Here is a 17418-nt window from a genome sequence, read left to right on the forward strand (position 1 = left end):
CTACTTGTAGTATTGTTAATCAAATATAAATATTGTAAAAAAAAATCAGTATATCATGTTTTTGAGTTAAAAATTGTAATAATTAATGTGAAATAGTAATCGTATCAATTTAGTCTAATTTAATCATTTTGTACCATCAATCAAATATTTTAACACAGTCTTATCAAAGTCTGACTTCCCATATTATTTTTTCTTTCGTATGTTGAAAAAAGTTTCTTTTTACCATTTGTTCGAAGATAATGCATAAAAGTGCATATATTGTTAAAAAGATTTGCTATATATGATAAATTGTCTACTTCATTATCAATTTTTGAGTAAATAACTGTGATAATTAAAAATTAAAAATTACAATTACAAATTAAAAATTAAAATGCACAATTTTTTTTTGTAAAGTCGATTTTAAAAATATATCAGAATAACTCATTACATAACAAAACCATTAGCAGTGTTTTTTTTATTTGTATAAAAATGAAATTAACTTTATAGTTTAAAATGTATATTTTATATATGCATTTACATAGGGTAATTATTACGTAGGGTATTATATATCTATATATATATATATATATATATATATATATTCTTTACAGGTATATTTTTGAAGTAGTATTTATAAATATTAAAGTAAACTATTTCTTATACTACTTATATAATTTAACATTACATTATCTATTACAAGTAATAATAATTAAAAAATGACGAGTTTCCATCATTTTTATTTAATAAATTATTTAATATTTATCTACAAAGATTATGAATCTAGGAAACATTGATGTCATTCTTATTAGTTTTGCGTATAAGCTTGTGTATTTCGTGGTCTGCCAAGTTTTAAAACTAAATGTCACAAGTAGAATATAGTTAAATAAATAATAGCATATGATATTTCAAATTATAATTCACAAAAGTCCAACAGCTATTGTAGATTTAAGCCCAGACGCGTGTACAGCCTCCTGTTGTCTTTTATCTTTTATTCCGTGTATTAGCCTCCGATAGGATATATTGAACAAAAAATTACACTAATTTTTTTTTTTTATTTACATTAGCTTCTTTAAATTTAAATAATGTGAATAAAGTTGTAAACATATTTTATCCATTTATGTGTTATAATTCTTTTCGTTTAATTAAACAATTACTTATTTTTCGCTATAAATATAATTCAACGTTTACTTATGAAAATTAATTGTAGTTTTTATTAATGTTCGTATGTACAGAAATTGCAAGTTATATTTAATTATCGATATGTATTCCTTAAACACTATGTCTTTGCTTTATTCTGTTTTTATAAATAATAAACATAACGATATTAAGTACAATGCGACTTTTGCAGATTAATAAGGTTAGAAAATAAATTGTATTAGAAAATCATTTTGTATAAGTATATAATCATTGTTGAACATTACCATTGATTCAGTAAAGTATCATTAAGTGATTATAAATATACGTTAAGAAATATTATATTTCTCAATTAGGTTTTTATTTTGAATGGTGCACTTATATTGCGACGCCAGAGATAATGATGTGCTATTTTAGTGGCAAATAATTCTCAAAAAGTTTCTAGACATTATTAGTTCAATTTTATAAGTTATTGTTCAGGAAGTAAATTTCAAAACAGTACATGATTAGACAGTTTAGATACATCGTCTATACATTATATTAAATTATATTTTATATTGATTAACAGTTGTCTGTAACTATAAAACAGATCAATTAGAATTACTATCAAAATCGATATCGTTAAGCTATTCAATATATACTTAATTATTTGTGTTATCGATCATTTTTATTTTGAATTATTTGAATTTTAGTGGATAGATTAAGAATCAACTCATTACTTCGTTATTATTTATGGTTCATACATTTAATATTATATTAGAAATAATTCATTTATTAAGATGAAATGAAAAGACATGTAAAAGTATAGTAACCTTATAATCTCATTTCATAAACATTTTATGTTAATGCACCATTTTAAACTTTTTTTCTCGTTCTGTTTGAAATATAATTTACTGAATTTACTTTGTGTTATTTTTCATTTTATATTCTTCATTTTATCAAACAAATCAAAATAATTCTAATGAATATAATTTTTTAAATAGTTTAAAATATTTTATTCGTATGAAATCTATGAATTTTCTTTAATGTATTTAAATATTATTTTACCTTATCTATTAGTCTAGTGACACTAAACTAAACACGCCTTTACCTAAAGTAATAATATATACCTTTATATTCTTAAAAAAATGTGATAATGTAGACACTCAATATAGTATTATAATAGCTAGAATTATGATTCAATTAGTTATGTCTGTGACTGTAGAAGAAAAATAAGATAGATAGATAGATAGATAGATAGATAGATAGATAGAGAGAGAGAGAGAGAGAGAGAGAGAGAGAGAGAGAGAGAGAGAGAGAGAGAGAGAGAGAGAGAGAGAGAGAGAGAGAGAGAGAGAGAGAGAGAGAGAGAGAGAGAGAGAGAGAGAGAGAGAGAGAGAGCACTTTAAACGATGCCTCCCTCATATTTTAACTCTAAAATCGCAAGTCGATTTATTTGGTTCCAACGTATTGATTGTATAGTATTTGTTTCTGCATCTTTTTTAGGATTTCATAGTATAATATAATGTCACTCATTTCAACGAATGCATAGAATTTCGAAATAGCTGTTTATTATTAATTTGAATGATTTTGATATTGTAAATAGATTTTTTTAATATCAATAAGATTACAATAAATAGAATAATCATTGCAGTAATGCGTGTTAAATAACTGTAAGATTATTAAAACACACAGTCAATTATATAATAAAATTTTAGTATTGTATAAATTTCATACACAACATGTAAATAATAAAAAACGTTTCCTTGTTAGCTTAATAGTAAGTGAATATATCTATTTATTTTTAGATAATATATATCACTTCTTAGCAGAATTAATAAAAATTTTAATAATGAATAATTAATTTTTTTTTAATAAATTAAATAATGAAAATAATGGTCAATAATAGACTATTTTACAAATAAATTTATTTGTTTATTAAAATATTAAATAATCTACAATTACAAGGAATTTTATTATTATATGAACGTTTTTATGTTCTCTAATTATAAATCACTTCATTTTATAGGGCTATTCGGACATTCACATTTTTTTATTACAACTGTTTAAAATAGTAAATTCAATTTTAATCTATATTGCATTTGAAATTGTTTAATACCCGATATTCCAGGATTTTTTTTTATAAAAAATATAATGAGTACTTTCTTATATTGTCTTTTTTTTAATTTTGACTTTTATTTACGAATTTTATTTGTACTTAGGATTTCGACGTTTTCAAAAATTTGTCTTTTGACACATATTCACTTCGTTATTACAATGAAGATAATGTATTCTATAAATAAGATTAGAATTGCGTTGAAAAATGATTTGCTTACAATAATGTAAAATACAAATAATCACGAGCCATTTTAACATGTTGTTAATAAACAAAAACAAAATTTTAAAGTTCCTTTCTATTTTTTCATTTTTTTATATACAAATTTGGATATTTAAATTTAATAAAATCAAGACATTATAAAAATATATTATGAAATTATAAGTATTTAAGTTTTGAATAAATTAAATTTATAATCAATATTTTTTTCAGTAATTGTGGTATATACTTAAAAATTATTTAACTAATACTTGTTCAAATTGGAAAAATAATAGTTTTATTCAGTTTCTAAATTTATGATCTGCTGATTTTACATTTCTTCTTTGTTATTGTAGTTTTCTTTATTTACTTCTTACTAAAAATAAATATATTTTAATAAATTCTATTTAATAATGAGCTAAACTTTGTATTTAAATAAAATTTTTAATTTGCTTTATTTATGACCATAGAGGAATGTTTATTAAATAATAATTCTATAATAATACATTTAATAATACATTTAATAATAAGTAGTTGATAATTTTGAATATTGTTTGTTCACCACTGTAATTATTTTAATTCATTAAACTTTAAACTGTATTAATGGAAAAGGAGTTACAATATATTTTTTGGCTAACATGTTTAAATATTATTTAGGTGAACCTTAGAAAAATGAAAATAAATACAAGACACGGGAAAGATTAAAACGGTTCAGTTTTTCAAGCAGCGTAATTTGGTCGATGATTGTAATGTAAAACTAAATAAAATGAAACTGGAGAGAAATCAAGTTTATTATAGGTTGTGCGAAATATATAGTGTCTTAACTTTGTTCCGATATGGCTTCTTTACTTTTTATTTCTGCTAGCGAGGGTTGCAGTTTCTTGTCAACATAGTTACAGTTAAATACACGGTAAGAAGGAGAAAAAAAAAGCTAGCTGTTTTTGCATAATCCGTCGCGAAGTGGCTTCAGTATTGTCGTTGCTTACGTCGATTTATGCTTCGTCAGACTTCAACTAGGCATTGAGTATGTCGCCATCTCAATTCCATGATCCAATTGGAATCCGTACAACTAAGTGGATCGTATAAACAATAGAAGCTCTAATTTTGGCTTAGGGTACTTGATAAGTCTCATTACCTAGGAACTTTATGATTCCCGAATGTCAAAAAGGTAGTTCTGTCTTTCTCATTTTTTCTTTCTTAATTTCTTCTAGGTGTTCCATCACTGAGCTTAATAGTTGACTTACTTAAATTATTTTATTTACTTTGAATTATGAGCATAACTATAACACAAATTATTTTCTATTTGACAAACACAGTTACTTTTAGATAAGTAATTATGTAAAGGCAATATTAGGATAGATCATTTAAAATGTTCTGTTGAATTGAAAAAAGCATCTAAATATTATTAGCAAAATATTGACAAATTTAAATGTTCTTTTTATAGTATGAATCTTCTCATTCTGTATTACATTAATAGTATTATAAATTGAATAAAAAGTAATCAAAGTTTTCTTATAATTTATACGAGTGCCAATACAAAAATATTAAAAAATTATATTATATATTATAAACTACAAATGGCTAAGAAAAAATAAAAAAATTTTCCAAATAAAAATATAAATTTGTAAAAATATGTTACTTTAGACAATGTATTAAATTAATAAAGTTACTAAATATTGAAATTATACATTATATAAAGAAAATCATTAATTTATAATAATCTAAAACATAATTATAATCTAAAACATAACCAGTTAGATGAAGTTATTGTTTGTTATATGAAGAACAAATATTTTATATATAAAAAGTGTGAAATACAATTAAAAGTGTTAAAAGAACTTGATTAACATATTCATATAAACTTAATTATATTTGATAATGTAATCATAATTTCTATAAATAGTATGTATACTAACAATATTAATTTTTTAAAGATTTTCCATATACACCAACAATGATACAATTGAAGCATCATGAAAAAATTTATCGTATACATAATTTTTTTTTTTTAATTTATTAATAATTTATTATTATATAATTATTATATATATTATTATAACATAATAGTTATTATGTTAAATTATTATCATATTATTGTTTAAATTTGAGCACATATTACGAGTTTATTTAGTCAAATATAATTTTTAATGATTAAAGAAGCGAAATTTATCGTAAATTAGCCATAATAAAAGATTATACAATTCATTGACATACACATTTGAATATGTGTTATTTAAAAGAACGTTATTACCTATTGAGTGAAAAGAATTCACAAAAATATTTATATTTCTTAGATCAATTGTCTGAGACTAATTTAAACTATTACGGATATATTAAAGAAAATTGAGAAATCAAATATAAACATTATTTCCTTGTTCATTTCTTTATCAACACGTAGTTGGCTGGATGCCATTAGATCTTCTTTCTTTCTCTTTGGATATTTGTGTATGAAACTATTACCCATTTCTTTAAACAAGAAAATAAATCTTTAATTTATCTGCATCAGTAGTTCGGAGGGACTGCCTGATGAAGATGATAACAATGTTTTTTTTATTGTTTACTTTACACAATAATTAGAATATTTAACAATATTTGCTCACAGATTGGGAATTTAATTCGAAGTATTTTATTAAATAAAAAAGTGTAAAAAAATAATTTAAGCAAAATCTTCAAAGCTATTTCTGAATGATAATAAAAATTTTTGCTAAATAAATAGAATTTACGACTTAACTAAATGATTTAAGAATTTTGATAAATAAATATAAAATAATTCTAAATGCACAAAAATATAAATTATTTTATATAGTTTCATTAGTAACTTGATCCTGGAGGTACTTTAACTTTTAGTTAAAAATATCATTATTTACTATTAAAGCAATAACAATATATATTCTTATTTTTTAAATGTGGCAAATACATAAGTACCTTTCTTTTTTTTTATTAAAAAATCGTGTAAAAATATAATTTGTTATTTTATAATTGAAGTTATTAACTATGTATGTGCAATAGTAATAAGAGTCCCTGGATCACCAAATTTAGATATAATTATTATAAAGGAGGATAAAAATAGAACTGATGAATTTATATTAAATAAAAGTATCTTGATTACACAATATTTTATACCAATTTTGTATGAATAGGATAAGAGATACTTTGAATCAATTATGATTAACAATTTAGCCATTATTCTTGGTTATATAGTATTTATCAAATTTCAGAACTTACTATAATCCTTATTACTAGTTAAAAGATAGGATCATTTTAAAATATAAATTAATTTTTAAAATGGTTTTCAATAAAATAGCCAAAAAAATTATCACAAATATATCATTTATAACAAAAATTCCAAGTGTTAGAAAATTTTTTTTTACAATAAAATGTTAATTTTATTGTATTGTGAATTGATACTTTTATTTTAGTTATATTTCATTAGTTGTATAATGCAAAAACATTGTGAATACAATTATTATTATAAATATATTTGTTTATTTTGATTACTAAAAACAATACTGTTATGAGCTTTTATAATCAAATGTTTTTAACTGTCGTATATTATTACTTTTGTAGCTTATGAATAATAATGTAAAATTAAATTATTTTAAATCGATTAACAGCTTTTTTCTATACTTATGCTAAATTATATTTATTATATGAGAAGTATTTGTTATTCGTGTTCTTAATAGCAAACCGCTTTTTTTATTTTCAATTATCAAAATTTTAATATTTTTGGAATATTAGACGATTACAGAATAATATTGTAGTTTTTTTAGTTTAAAATATTTACTATATATTAAAACAATTATTTATTTTGTATAATATAATTAAACTTGAAAAATTTAAATTGGGTTCGGTTTAAAGTTATTTTATATAAATTGATTATGGAGGTAAGAAACGTTGAAAATTTATTTCATCAAATATACAGAGCAACATTTTATTATATCGATTATATGATAAATAATCATGAATTAAAAATATGAATATAAATATAAATCAATGTAATGTGCGTTTAAAAATATAATGCATAAAAAAATTAATTTTATGTTAACAAACTGGCTACTAAATATGTAGCTACTAAATATACACGTGATGTAATAAAAGTATGGTAGAAATAGTAAGGAATTTATAGATTTTTGAATTTTATACTTGATAACTCTCTAAGGCCTTTTATGACTGCACTATTCATAGTAGCTTGAAGTACGAACGTGCAGATGTTTTATTAATAGTTTTTGATGGGTCAACATTCTTCTCTTTCTCTTTCTCTCCCTCTAGTTTTTATTTATCGATCGTTTTAATACTTATTGCTTAATACGTAATACTTCATCCTTCTTTATCGTTCATTTTACCGGCTTAAGTAATCTTAAGTCGAACAACTACCTTCATTGCATAATCTAACTTCAGACTTAATAGGAGAATAGTATTAGATTCTGAATTTATTTTGATATTTTTCGATCATCATTTTATAGTTTATCTTGATTCTATCAATTCTATCAAAAATTCTAGATCACCGATTAAAGAATATATAAAATGCATATATATTTTTAAAAAGAAAATTACTATATACATTGAATTTGGTGCTTTAATAATATTCGTAAATATACATACTTTTAAATCTGTTTTCAGATAATTATATTTATCATATTTTATTTTATTTTATTTTTTTAAAGTAATCATTATTATTTTAGTATAATTAATATAAATTTTATACAGATGAAAAATACCGAAGTGCATTGTATTTTAAGTGATTATTGATTTTGAAAAATGATTACGTTTTAAATTTGTTTACATTCTGTTTTTAATTGTAAGAGTTCTTTGGTCGCATGTGTTTTAAATTTTGACTACATTATATATTTATATATTAATTTTTTATGATAAAATATAATTTTTATGTAAACGAAACTAAAAGATTTAAGAATTTATTCAAATAATTTTGTATGATTTATTTTAGAAACAATATTCGTTTGTATTTATGAACTAATTTACAAATGCAATTAAGTGATTGTTTCACTTGTCATCTGTTTTGCTTATTCCATAACTAACATCAATTAATTTATTTATCATGTATTATGAAAAGCTACAGGAATAATATACGTTAAATTGTCTTGATAATTATTAAAATTGATAGTTACTCAAGAATATATTATGATTGATGAGAGCAGTAGAGATAATAATTGGTTTTGATAAATTTAAGATAAAATATGTCTGTTCTGTGAACTAACATAAGCAATGAACTTATAAAATAACTATATATTTTAGAAAATCTGTCTTAGTTCCATTCTAGGTTACTCATATTTATCGTTCTCTTATAGTGTTTATTTTGTCAAGATTATTAATTTAGCGTATGAATATAACTCAAAATAAATACTCTTAAAAGACTCTGTATTAATACAAAGCCTTTGTTGTTTCAGAATCACGAGTATAGCGGATATGGAGATGAACCTCGACGTAAAAGGTAAGACCTTATAAAATAAAATCTCCAATCACATGAAGCAGATAATATGAAAGTTTTGGACGTGTAAGGTTCACATTTAAAGAGGGAATGATCTCTGGGGATGGGGAAGGCGAGTAGAACAATGACAAGGCAGAAAGATGAAGACAGATATATCTCATCGTCGTTCTCGTAGTTCTCTTCCTTGTCTTGCTCATCGCCGTCCTAAATTTCGTATGCACTCAACGCTTAGCTTAACTTTTATTATTAGACTTGGCCAAAGTACCTGCGTACTTTTGAACTTCAGCGTAACTGTGGTCTACAGACTGCGATTTAATTAATTTCTTTCTATTATTCTTTCGAGTTCTTCTTTATCCTCTTATCTTATTGAGTGCATTTGCCGGCTTTGCTTAAACTTACTACGTCTTTTAGTAATTTCACATTCTATTTTCCGACTAGTTGCATATCACAATCTTTTGCATTCCTTCATCTGGAATTTTTACTATTTATTGACGTTATTACTAATTTTGGTTGTTTTTTCTGTATGCTATGCTATTTATTGATGAGGAATATGTAAATTTATACTAAATTTGTTTTTTTTTATAAAAGTTTTTTAAAAATACTAGTTAAATACAGTTAATTTTATTATAAATTACTTTATTTAGTTTCAATTACGTTATCATAATTTAACAGAAATATTTTTGATAAAATACATTGCTCAGGCTTTGCATAATTAAACTTCAATAAGGAAATATATAATGATACATATAAAATGTTAGTGATAATTTCAATAAAACCATAATGAATCAAATTTATTGTCTTTACTTTTTACAATTTCTTATTGTGAAATTATTACAATAAATTGAACTTATATGACTGCAGTCAATAAAAACTCTAATTATTACAAAATTAAATATTTTCAAAATAAGCAGTTCATAATTTTAAATTGTATATTAAATAATTTAATTGATATATAATTCTGTAAATTGATTTTGGTTCATAAAGTATTCAAAATTTTTCATAAAAATGAAAATCATTTATTTTCGTTATATTTAAAAAATTCTCATATTATTTGTATTTTTAAATAAGATTTTTGTATTTATAACATAGAATATATATTGTAAATAACTTATAATTATTTGTGTAACATTTACTATAATAAAAAAAGAAAAATACATATTTATGAAACATGTTTGCAAAAAATAAAGTATATAGAATAAATAAATGTATATAGAATATATTTCATGCAATAATTAATGCTAAATTCATACTGTATCGGGAAATAATTTCGGTTCATACAATTATTAATTATTTTATATTTTATTATTGATATTCCTAAATATAATCGAATGTTACATTGATGAAGTATTAAATCTACGATGATAATCTATAAAATGACACAAAATTTCACGATACTTCGAGATTGATGGTTCTATAGGACAATTTTCTGTTTTTAATACGAATATTATTGTTTTTTTCAACAAAAATATAATATTTTTTAAACGTAATTTTAAATAAAATCTTAGTCTAAGATGATGTACGAGTAATATATACAGTATATATCTTTTTTTATACACTAGAGAATGTAATATGCGTTGCACACAAACCTATTTTTTCATAGTGAAACCATTTTTCGAGTAAAAAAAATTAATATTAAAATTCTATGTTATTTTTGTAAATTTTATGTTTATTTAAATTTAAAAAGTTAGTAATAAATAATACATAGGTAGTAATTGTTAATTAATAAGAATTTATTGGTACGAATAATATTTAATTTATAAAAAATATATTATTAGGTACACGATTTTTATATTAATATTCTATTTGCTTTGATAAAAAGAAAGTATTGCTATGTACTTGAACGAAGCCTAGAACTTTATTTTTACATTAATCTCAGGTGTATGAAACACATACAATATCCTTGATATTTTAATAATTTAGTTATTTGTAATATTTTATTGAAATTATTATAAGTAAAAAATTTACTTAAAGATAGGTTTTGATATAACAAGGAAAGGATTTGTATAAATTGGTCTAATCGGTTTTCATTTAATTATATTGATATTTTATAACATTTTATAAATTCTTTCGTTGCAAAAAACCCAGTTAACACATGAATTTATTTTTCTTCGAAAAATTTTGTAAGCATTATTTTTAATTCAATAATTTCAGATGTAGATATTTTGAAACGTAAATCTATATTTTTACGTTATTTTGATTGAATTCCAATTGAAAAATTATCAATTTTATTCATCGTATAATTTAAGCTATGGTTAAATTAAGGGATTAGATTGAAGAAAGAAGTTCTAATTATTTATTCATAGCAATTAAAACTTCAAAAGTTTATTTGATAAGTATTTTACTTTTAAAAACATGCATTCATATATTTAAAATGACATGATTCACAGATCATAGAATAATGAAAGGGAAGTTTCGAAAAATTCGCCAAGCTTTGCAATAGTATTAAAATATAATAATATTTAGTACTTTCAAAAAAACGTAGAATAAAAATAAATATCTCGAACTAAAGTTATCTTGAAATATTTATCAATAGAAGAAGCATGAGCTTTTATATATATTATATAAATCCAGATATTTTTTTTGTAATTAATTTGTATGTATTTTTATGAAAAGTAGAGTACATTATAAATTTTCGATTGTATTTAATATACATTGTGATTATTTTTCAGGGAAGACAATAATAAGCCCAATCACGTGCTACTTTTAACAGTCATTAATCCAGTGTATCCAATTACTGTGGTAAGTAGAACCTGCATATGACATTAAACTGCGAAAATAAGACGAAATAGAGATGTCAAAATAATATTTACATGCTCATATGAGCAGTGAAGTGTTCTAAAATATATGTTATTTTTAAGAAAAATATTGTTTTTTATAATGTTAAAATTGGATACAATAAGTAATTACTAGTTAATGAAATTGAAAAAACATTAATAAAAATAAAACGTTTATTGTTAATATTAAGATCAATAATATTTCAAGCATATTTAACAATCCATAAAATTAAAAAAAAAATGAATATCAATGATTTTATACGACCAATAAATAAATATATATTGACAGATATTGAATATTTTCATACTTGTAAGAATAATCATCTATAATGAAGTACATTATTATTTATCACTTATTAATTTAACCTTTCTCTTATTGGATATTTAGAAATTATATGAAATAGATTATGTTAATTGATTTACTGAAATTATGATAAAATTATATATTTGTTATGTTTCAATAATTAAAATATTTGTATTATTTCTTGTATAATACCACATTATACAATATATAGTATCATTAAATATGTAATATGTAAAATCGAACGTTTTAGTAAAAAAATAAAATGAAAATAAATTTTCATAATAAAAAATTCTATTATTAATAATTATTCAATTATGCAATTCAATATTTTTGTAAAATAAGAAAATGATAAGAATTTTAAATGTCTATGGATTCTGTGGATAAGATATTAATAAAACATACTTCGATGTACGGGTTTTAATTTAATATTTTTCTTTAGAATCAAATTATATATAAATATAAATTTATATAAATATACATATGAACATACGTTTATATGTAACAATAAGTAATTTATAGAATATACACTTTTTTTAATTATAAATCTTGACGGTATTGTTAGTATTTGAAAGTGTAATTTTAAATTGGTCCATACACATACAAGATTGTCGAATTATTAATGATTGTCTGATCTTATTTGTATTCACTGAATTGCTTAATCCACTATACCAGTCGAATTTTTAATCTTAAACCCTATGATGTGAACTTTAATTCCTACAAGCTGTTCCTATTAATTTATAAAATAAGTATCACTCTGGAATGTCACAATATTCATTGACTGCAAACAAGAAAAAAATTGTTTTTAGCGGAGTAATATAGTCTTCTAAAATAAATGCAAAAATATTGCTCACAAAAGATTCCATTGATACAAAAATTCAATTTTTAATTAAATTTCTTTTTAAATGATATAACTTCAGATTTTATGTTTTTTACATATTTGTCTTCTATACTTTTGCTTTGAATTAAAATTCTTTCGATTTAATTTCTCAAGTTACTTACTTTTTGATGCGCAATTCTCTCAAAGTATTACAAGATTGTTGTGTTTAAACAATAATATGATTAAATTCTTAACATTTATAACTTTTTCAGAATTGAATCGATGAAATGTACTGAATAATTTATTATTTTATTAAGTAATAACCAATTCAATTCATATTCAATTCAGCTCATATTCAAGCGAAGGGAAATAGACAATAAATTCAGTATATTTAGAAACCAATTTTCAAAAACAAAATTTTACGTCAAATAATCTAAAATATATCAGATTTTTTACATTTTTCTAAAGTAAATAATTGCAATAAAAATCAGTAAAAAAATATTTATATTTATATCGGTTTATTTTGTCATTTTTGTGTTTAAAATAAACTCGAACAAAATAATAATATATTCTTTTTAATGATTAATAGAATAGTAAAGACTTTCAATTTCATCTTAAATAATTTTAATATCATTATAATAGTATTTTAATAATTGGAACCGTATTTTCTGTAAATGTATACCTGCATTTAAAATGAAAACCAAATATTACAATAGCTGAAAATTTCAAACTTTAGAGAAATTAATTTTTAATTTATATTTGTCATACTGATCTTTCTGATTGATATACAATTTAAAAATACATTATTAAACATTCAATAAATACCTAAACCATTAATCGCATATACAAAATAAAGCTGAGAGCTTTTAGAATAATATACATATTAACATGATGTTAAATTTTCAATAATTTGTGAAACAAAATACTATGTTTATATCATTAATAATCCATAGGTACACTAATTTATAATAAAATTATATTATATTTTCGAAATTTCATCGTGTATTAATGAGCGATCATTTGCTTTATATACATATATCAAGCTTTATATATATATATATATATATCAAGCTTCTTGTCGGAATTTTTAAACAGAATTTCTTGACTATATTAATCCCGTACTATTATTCATAATAATAATAAATAATAATTATTAAAATGCCTTATTTGTTTATTAATTGTTTAATTTTAAGGTGTCACATTCATTTGAGCATAATATTAAAGTTTTCATTTTAAATCTGCGCAGTTTGCAATACCATCCTTCAAGAGTAAAATAAATATTTTATTTACAAAAAACTGATAAAAAAAAAACAAGAAAATATTAAATGAAAATTATATAGATGTATATAGTATTATGTAGATATATTAGCAAATGAATCTGAAAGTCTCTTATTCAAGCAATTTTTATTGGTTTCTTCCTGTCTAGTTATTGTCCTTCGTTATATGTGCTTTAAAAGTGTTGCAGAACAATCACTTCATTGAATAATTTGTGCTTATTTCACTCATGCGTTTACAAATCCACACAATATTGTCCAGACAATGTATATGTTTTTTCATCCTTTTCATAAATAATTCCATGTTTTTATTGTATATACTTTACAATTTAAAGTAGATGACAAATTCTGTTTAATTCAAATGCATAATTTATAATTTTGTTAAAAATTTGTGGTATTTCATTTTTAAATTTGTCCAATAATAATTATTTTAAGAACTATGAAATAAAATAATAATTAATAATGAACAATGAATTAATGATAAATAAAATTCATACACGTTTTAATGATTTTAAAAACTGCTTATAATATAATATCAGCTATATAATAAAAAGTTACACAAATGTAACATTAAAAGTTTCAAAGCTTTATTACTTAAATCAATGTGGGATGTACGTATAATTTGATACTTGAAATTCTAAAATCTTATCACTTTTAAAGTATATTTTTTAATTTTATAACCATTTATTTGTAGAATATTATAATTCATAAAAAAATAAAAAATAAATATATTTTAATTTTGAAGTAAATGATATCAATTTTTGGTAGAAAAGTACATAGACATTGTTTGAAATAATATATAAGAAAGACTTATTATATTAGCGAGCTTATTTTGTGTATGCATACCGCAGAAACAATAAACAAAATACCTTTGAAGGATCAATATGATAGAGGGAATGAACAAAATATCATTTTTTTATTCGGATTATAAAGTACACGGATAAAATAATTAAAATGATCAACATATGAAACGAGCACATAAATATGAGAGTATTCTGCGGTATGTTGATTGCTTTATTTAATTTCTATTTTATATTACATCCTTAACTTAGCTTGTAATATTGTACTTAGTCCACAAATTCATATATTACATTTATTAAGCTTTTATTCGTAATAATAGTGTGAAACAATTTATTTATTTATTTCAATTTTAAATAATTCTTATTATTTTATCATTAAATTTTACCATTGAATTTAATTCTTTATCATTAAAATTTTAATATTTTATATTCAAATAGACAATACCATCCTTGGTGATGTATATTGCGTGCATTATTGAGGTCGTAGAACTGTTAAATGAAAAAGTTAATTACGTTGTACCTAAATATCTCTAAGCCAGAGAATAGAAAGGAATAGATATAAAAAAATCCGTGCTATAGCAAGACGTATAAGAGATACAGATTTATATATAAGAATAATTTATTTCGATGTTGTATATGGAATGCTTGTTAAAGCAAAGAATAATGGAACTAATGAGTAATTATATCAATATTTCATCATTTTTGTAACTTTTTTTACAAAATTAGTTATTCTTGGTGGTACAAGCATTAAAACTGAACTCGATGATATATGAGATAACCTAGAAAAAAAGTTTACGATATTATCAACTGATGCGACCAGATTAACTAGGGTAATCAGGCCGATAAAGTTTGTTGGATATATCCTATTTTAGTGATCTTAAGTTGTTTCAGATATACACTCACCGATTAACTTCATTAAATCGATGCAATTTAGACCAGATTATTTTGTACAATTAAGTACATTATAAAGATGCATCAACCTATAAATCAGAAATTTACTTATTGATACGGACTGAATATTGACACTTATTCATTATAGAACATTGAATGTTAGAGCAATAGATTAATTAGATAGGTGTAATGGTTGTTTTAGACAAATCAAATTATTGATTTATCCGCGGGTAAGATTAATTGGATAATTTAACACCATAATATTATACTTCTATTAATAATGTCTTTTAAGGAATTCATATAATTGATTCATGCATTATGCATCAACAATTAAAAGTTTGTTGGTAATAATTAAAATCATACCCTGTAAAGGACATTTTTGGAAAATTATAAAGAAAAATCTTTTCATTCAAAATGAAAAATAGATTGGTAAAATGGATAAAATATTTCTTTTGCAAAATTTTTTAAAATTGATATTTCAAAACAAATAATTGATAAAGGCTCAAAACCTATTAACCAACTCCCAAGAATTAGTAGCCTCACCACCTTACAATTTGTGTTTTTGTTACACAGATTATTAAACTAAAAAAAAACCATTAATTTAGAAAAAAATGTAAAATATAAACGCGATATTATATAATAATATTCTAGGAGATTAATAATAATACAATAATATAATAATTTAGATTTATATACAATTGAATTATGAGGATATAAGTGTGATTGTATGTATAATATAACAATATCAACGTGATTCATTAAATTCTTAGATTTTTATATCACCATTGTTAAAAAAAATTTGTCAATATTAATGTCAACATATATTAAATTCACAATAACCTGTTATTGTCTTAATTAGTTTTTTAATATTAAATCTTATCTTCTACTATAAATAACCTATATAAATTCTAATTGACTGTTTAAGGTTGTTGTACAACAATTCAATAATATATTTTCTATCATTACTGAAGGTATAGCATATTAACGTAAGAAATTATGTAAGAAAAAAATACATACTTTGATTGATGAATTCAAATGTATCGAAAAAAATTAATTATAATAAAGTTATTTTATGATGCTTTTCATTAATGGAATTAAAATTTTTATCCTTTTTTTATTTTTTCATGTTTTTTTTACTTCAATAGTTTTTAACAAAATTTTTATAATTTTCTGATTTAATTTTTCGAAAAGCTAACTTTGATTAAAAAATTTTGAATGATTAAAATGGTTTATATTTTATTTTTATGAAATATAAACCAATAACTTTTATTTATTGTCAAAAAAATACAATTTAATCCAGTAATAATTATATTATGCAAATGCGATTCCAGAATATTAAGTTTAGTCAACTTTTTAATTATTATTATGCACAATGAAGAATTTGAAATCGTAATTCAATTCAATTCTTTCTATATTTCTAATATGTAAATATTTATGATAATGTAATAATATTTAAGTTTAATAATATTACATAATGAAAAGAACTTTTAAAACTATCACTGATTTAAAATTATTTCATATTATTTATAATTACTATTGTGTCTTTTCTTTACAATTAATATTATTTAATTTGAGATAAAATTTTTCAAATATAATTTAAGAATGTCTTCCATTTCTTATAATACTCAATTATATATTTTATTTAAATATATTATCAATTATATTTTATCTATGTAAAATAAAAATAAAAATTTCTAATATAGATA

The 17418-nt window shown here is 21.6% G+C and overlaps 1 protein-coding gene across 2 annotated transcripts in view; it reads left to right on the plus strand.

Annotated features, from left to right (window-relative positions):
- The window catches only part of sm (heterogeneous nuclear ribonucleoprotein L), a 66492-nt gene that overhangs the window by 9505 nt on the left and 39569 nt on the right, over positions 1 to 17418 (plus strand). For both annotated transcript variants that reach the window (XM_011496028.1, XM_011496029.1), the window contains exons 2-3: positions 8812 to 8855; positions 11522 to 11591. In XM_011496028.1, coding sequence (XP_011494330.1) covers positions 8812 to 8855; positions 11522 to 11591 — 114 coding nt within the window. The remainder of the gene's footprint in view (positions 1 to 8811; positions 8856 to 11521; positions 11592 to 17418) is intronic.

This window comes from Ceratosolen solmsi, unplaced genomic scaffold (assembly GCF_000503995.2).
Source record: "Ceratosolen solmsi marchali unplaced genomic scaffold, CerSol_1.0 scaffold11, whole genome shotgun sequence".
Taxonomy (NCBI): domain Eukaryota; kingdom Metazoa; phylum Arthropoda; class Insecta; order Hymenoptera; family Agaonidae; genus Ceratosolen; species Ceratosolen solmsi.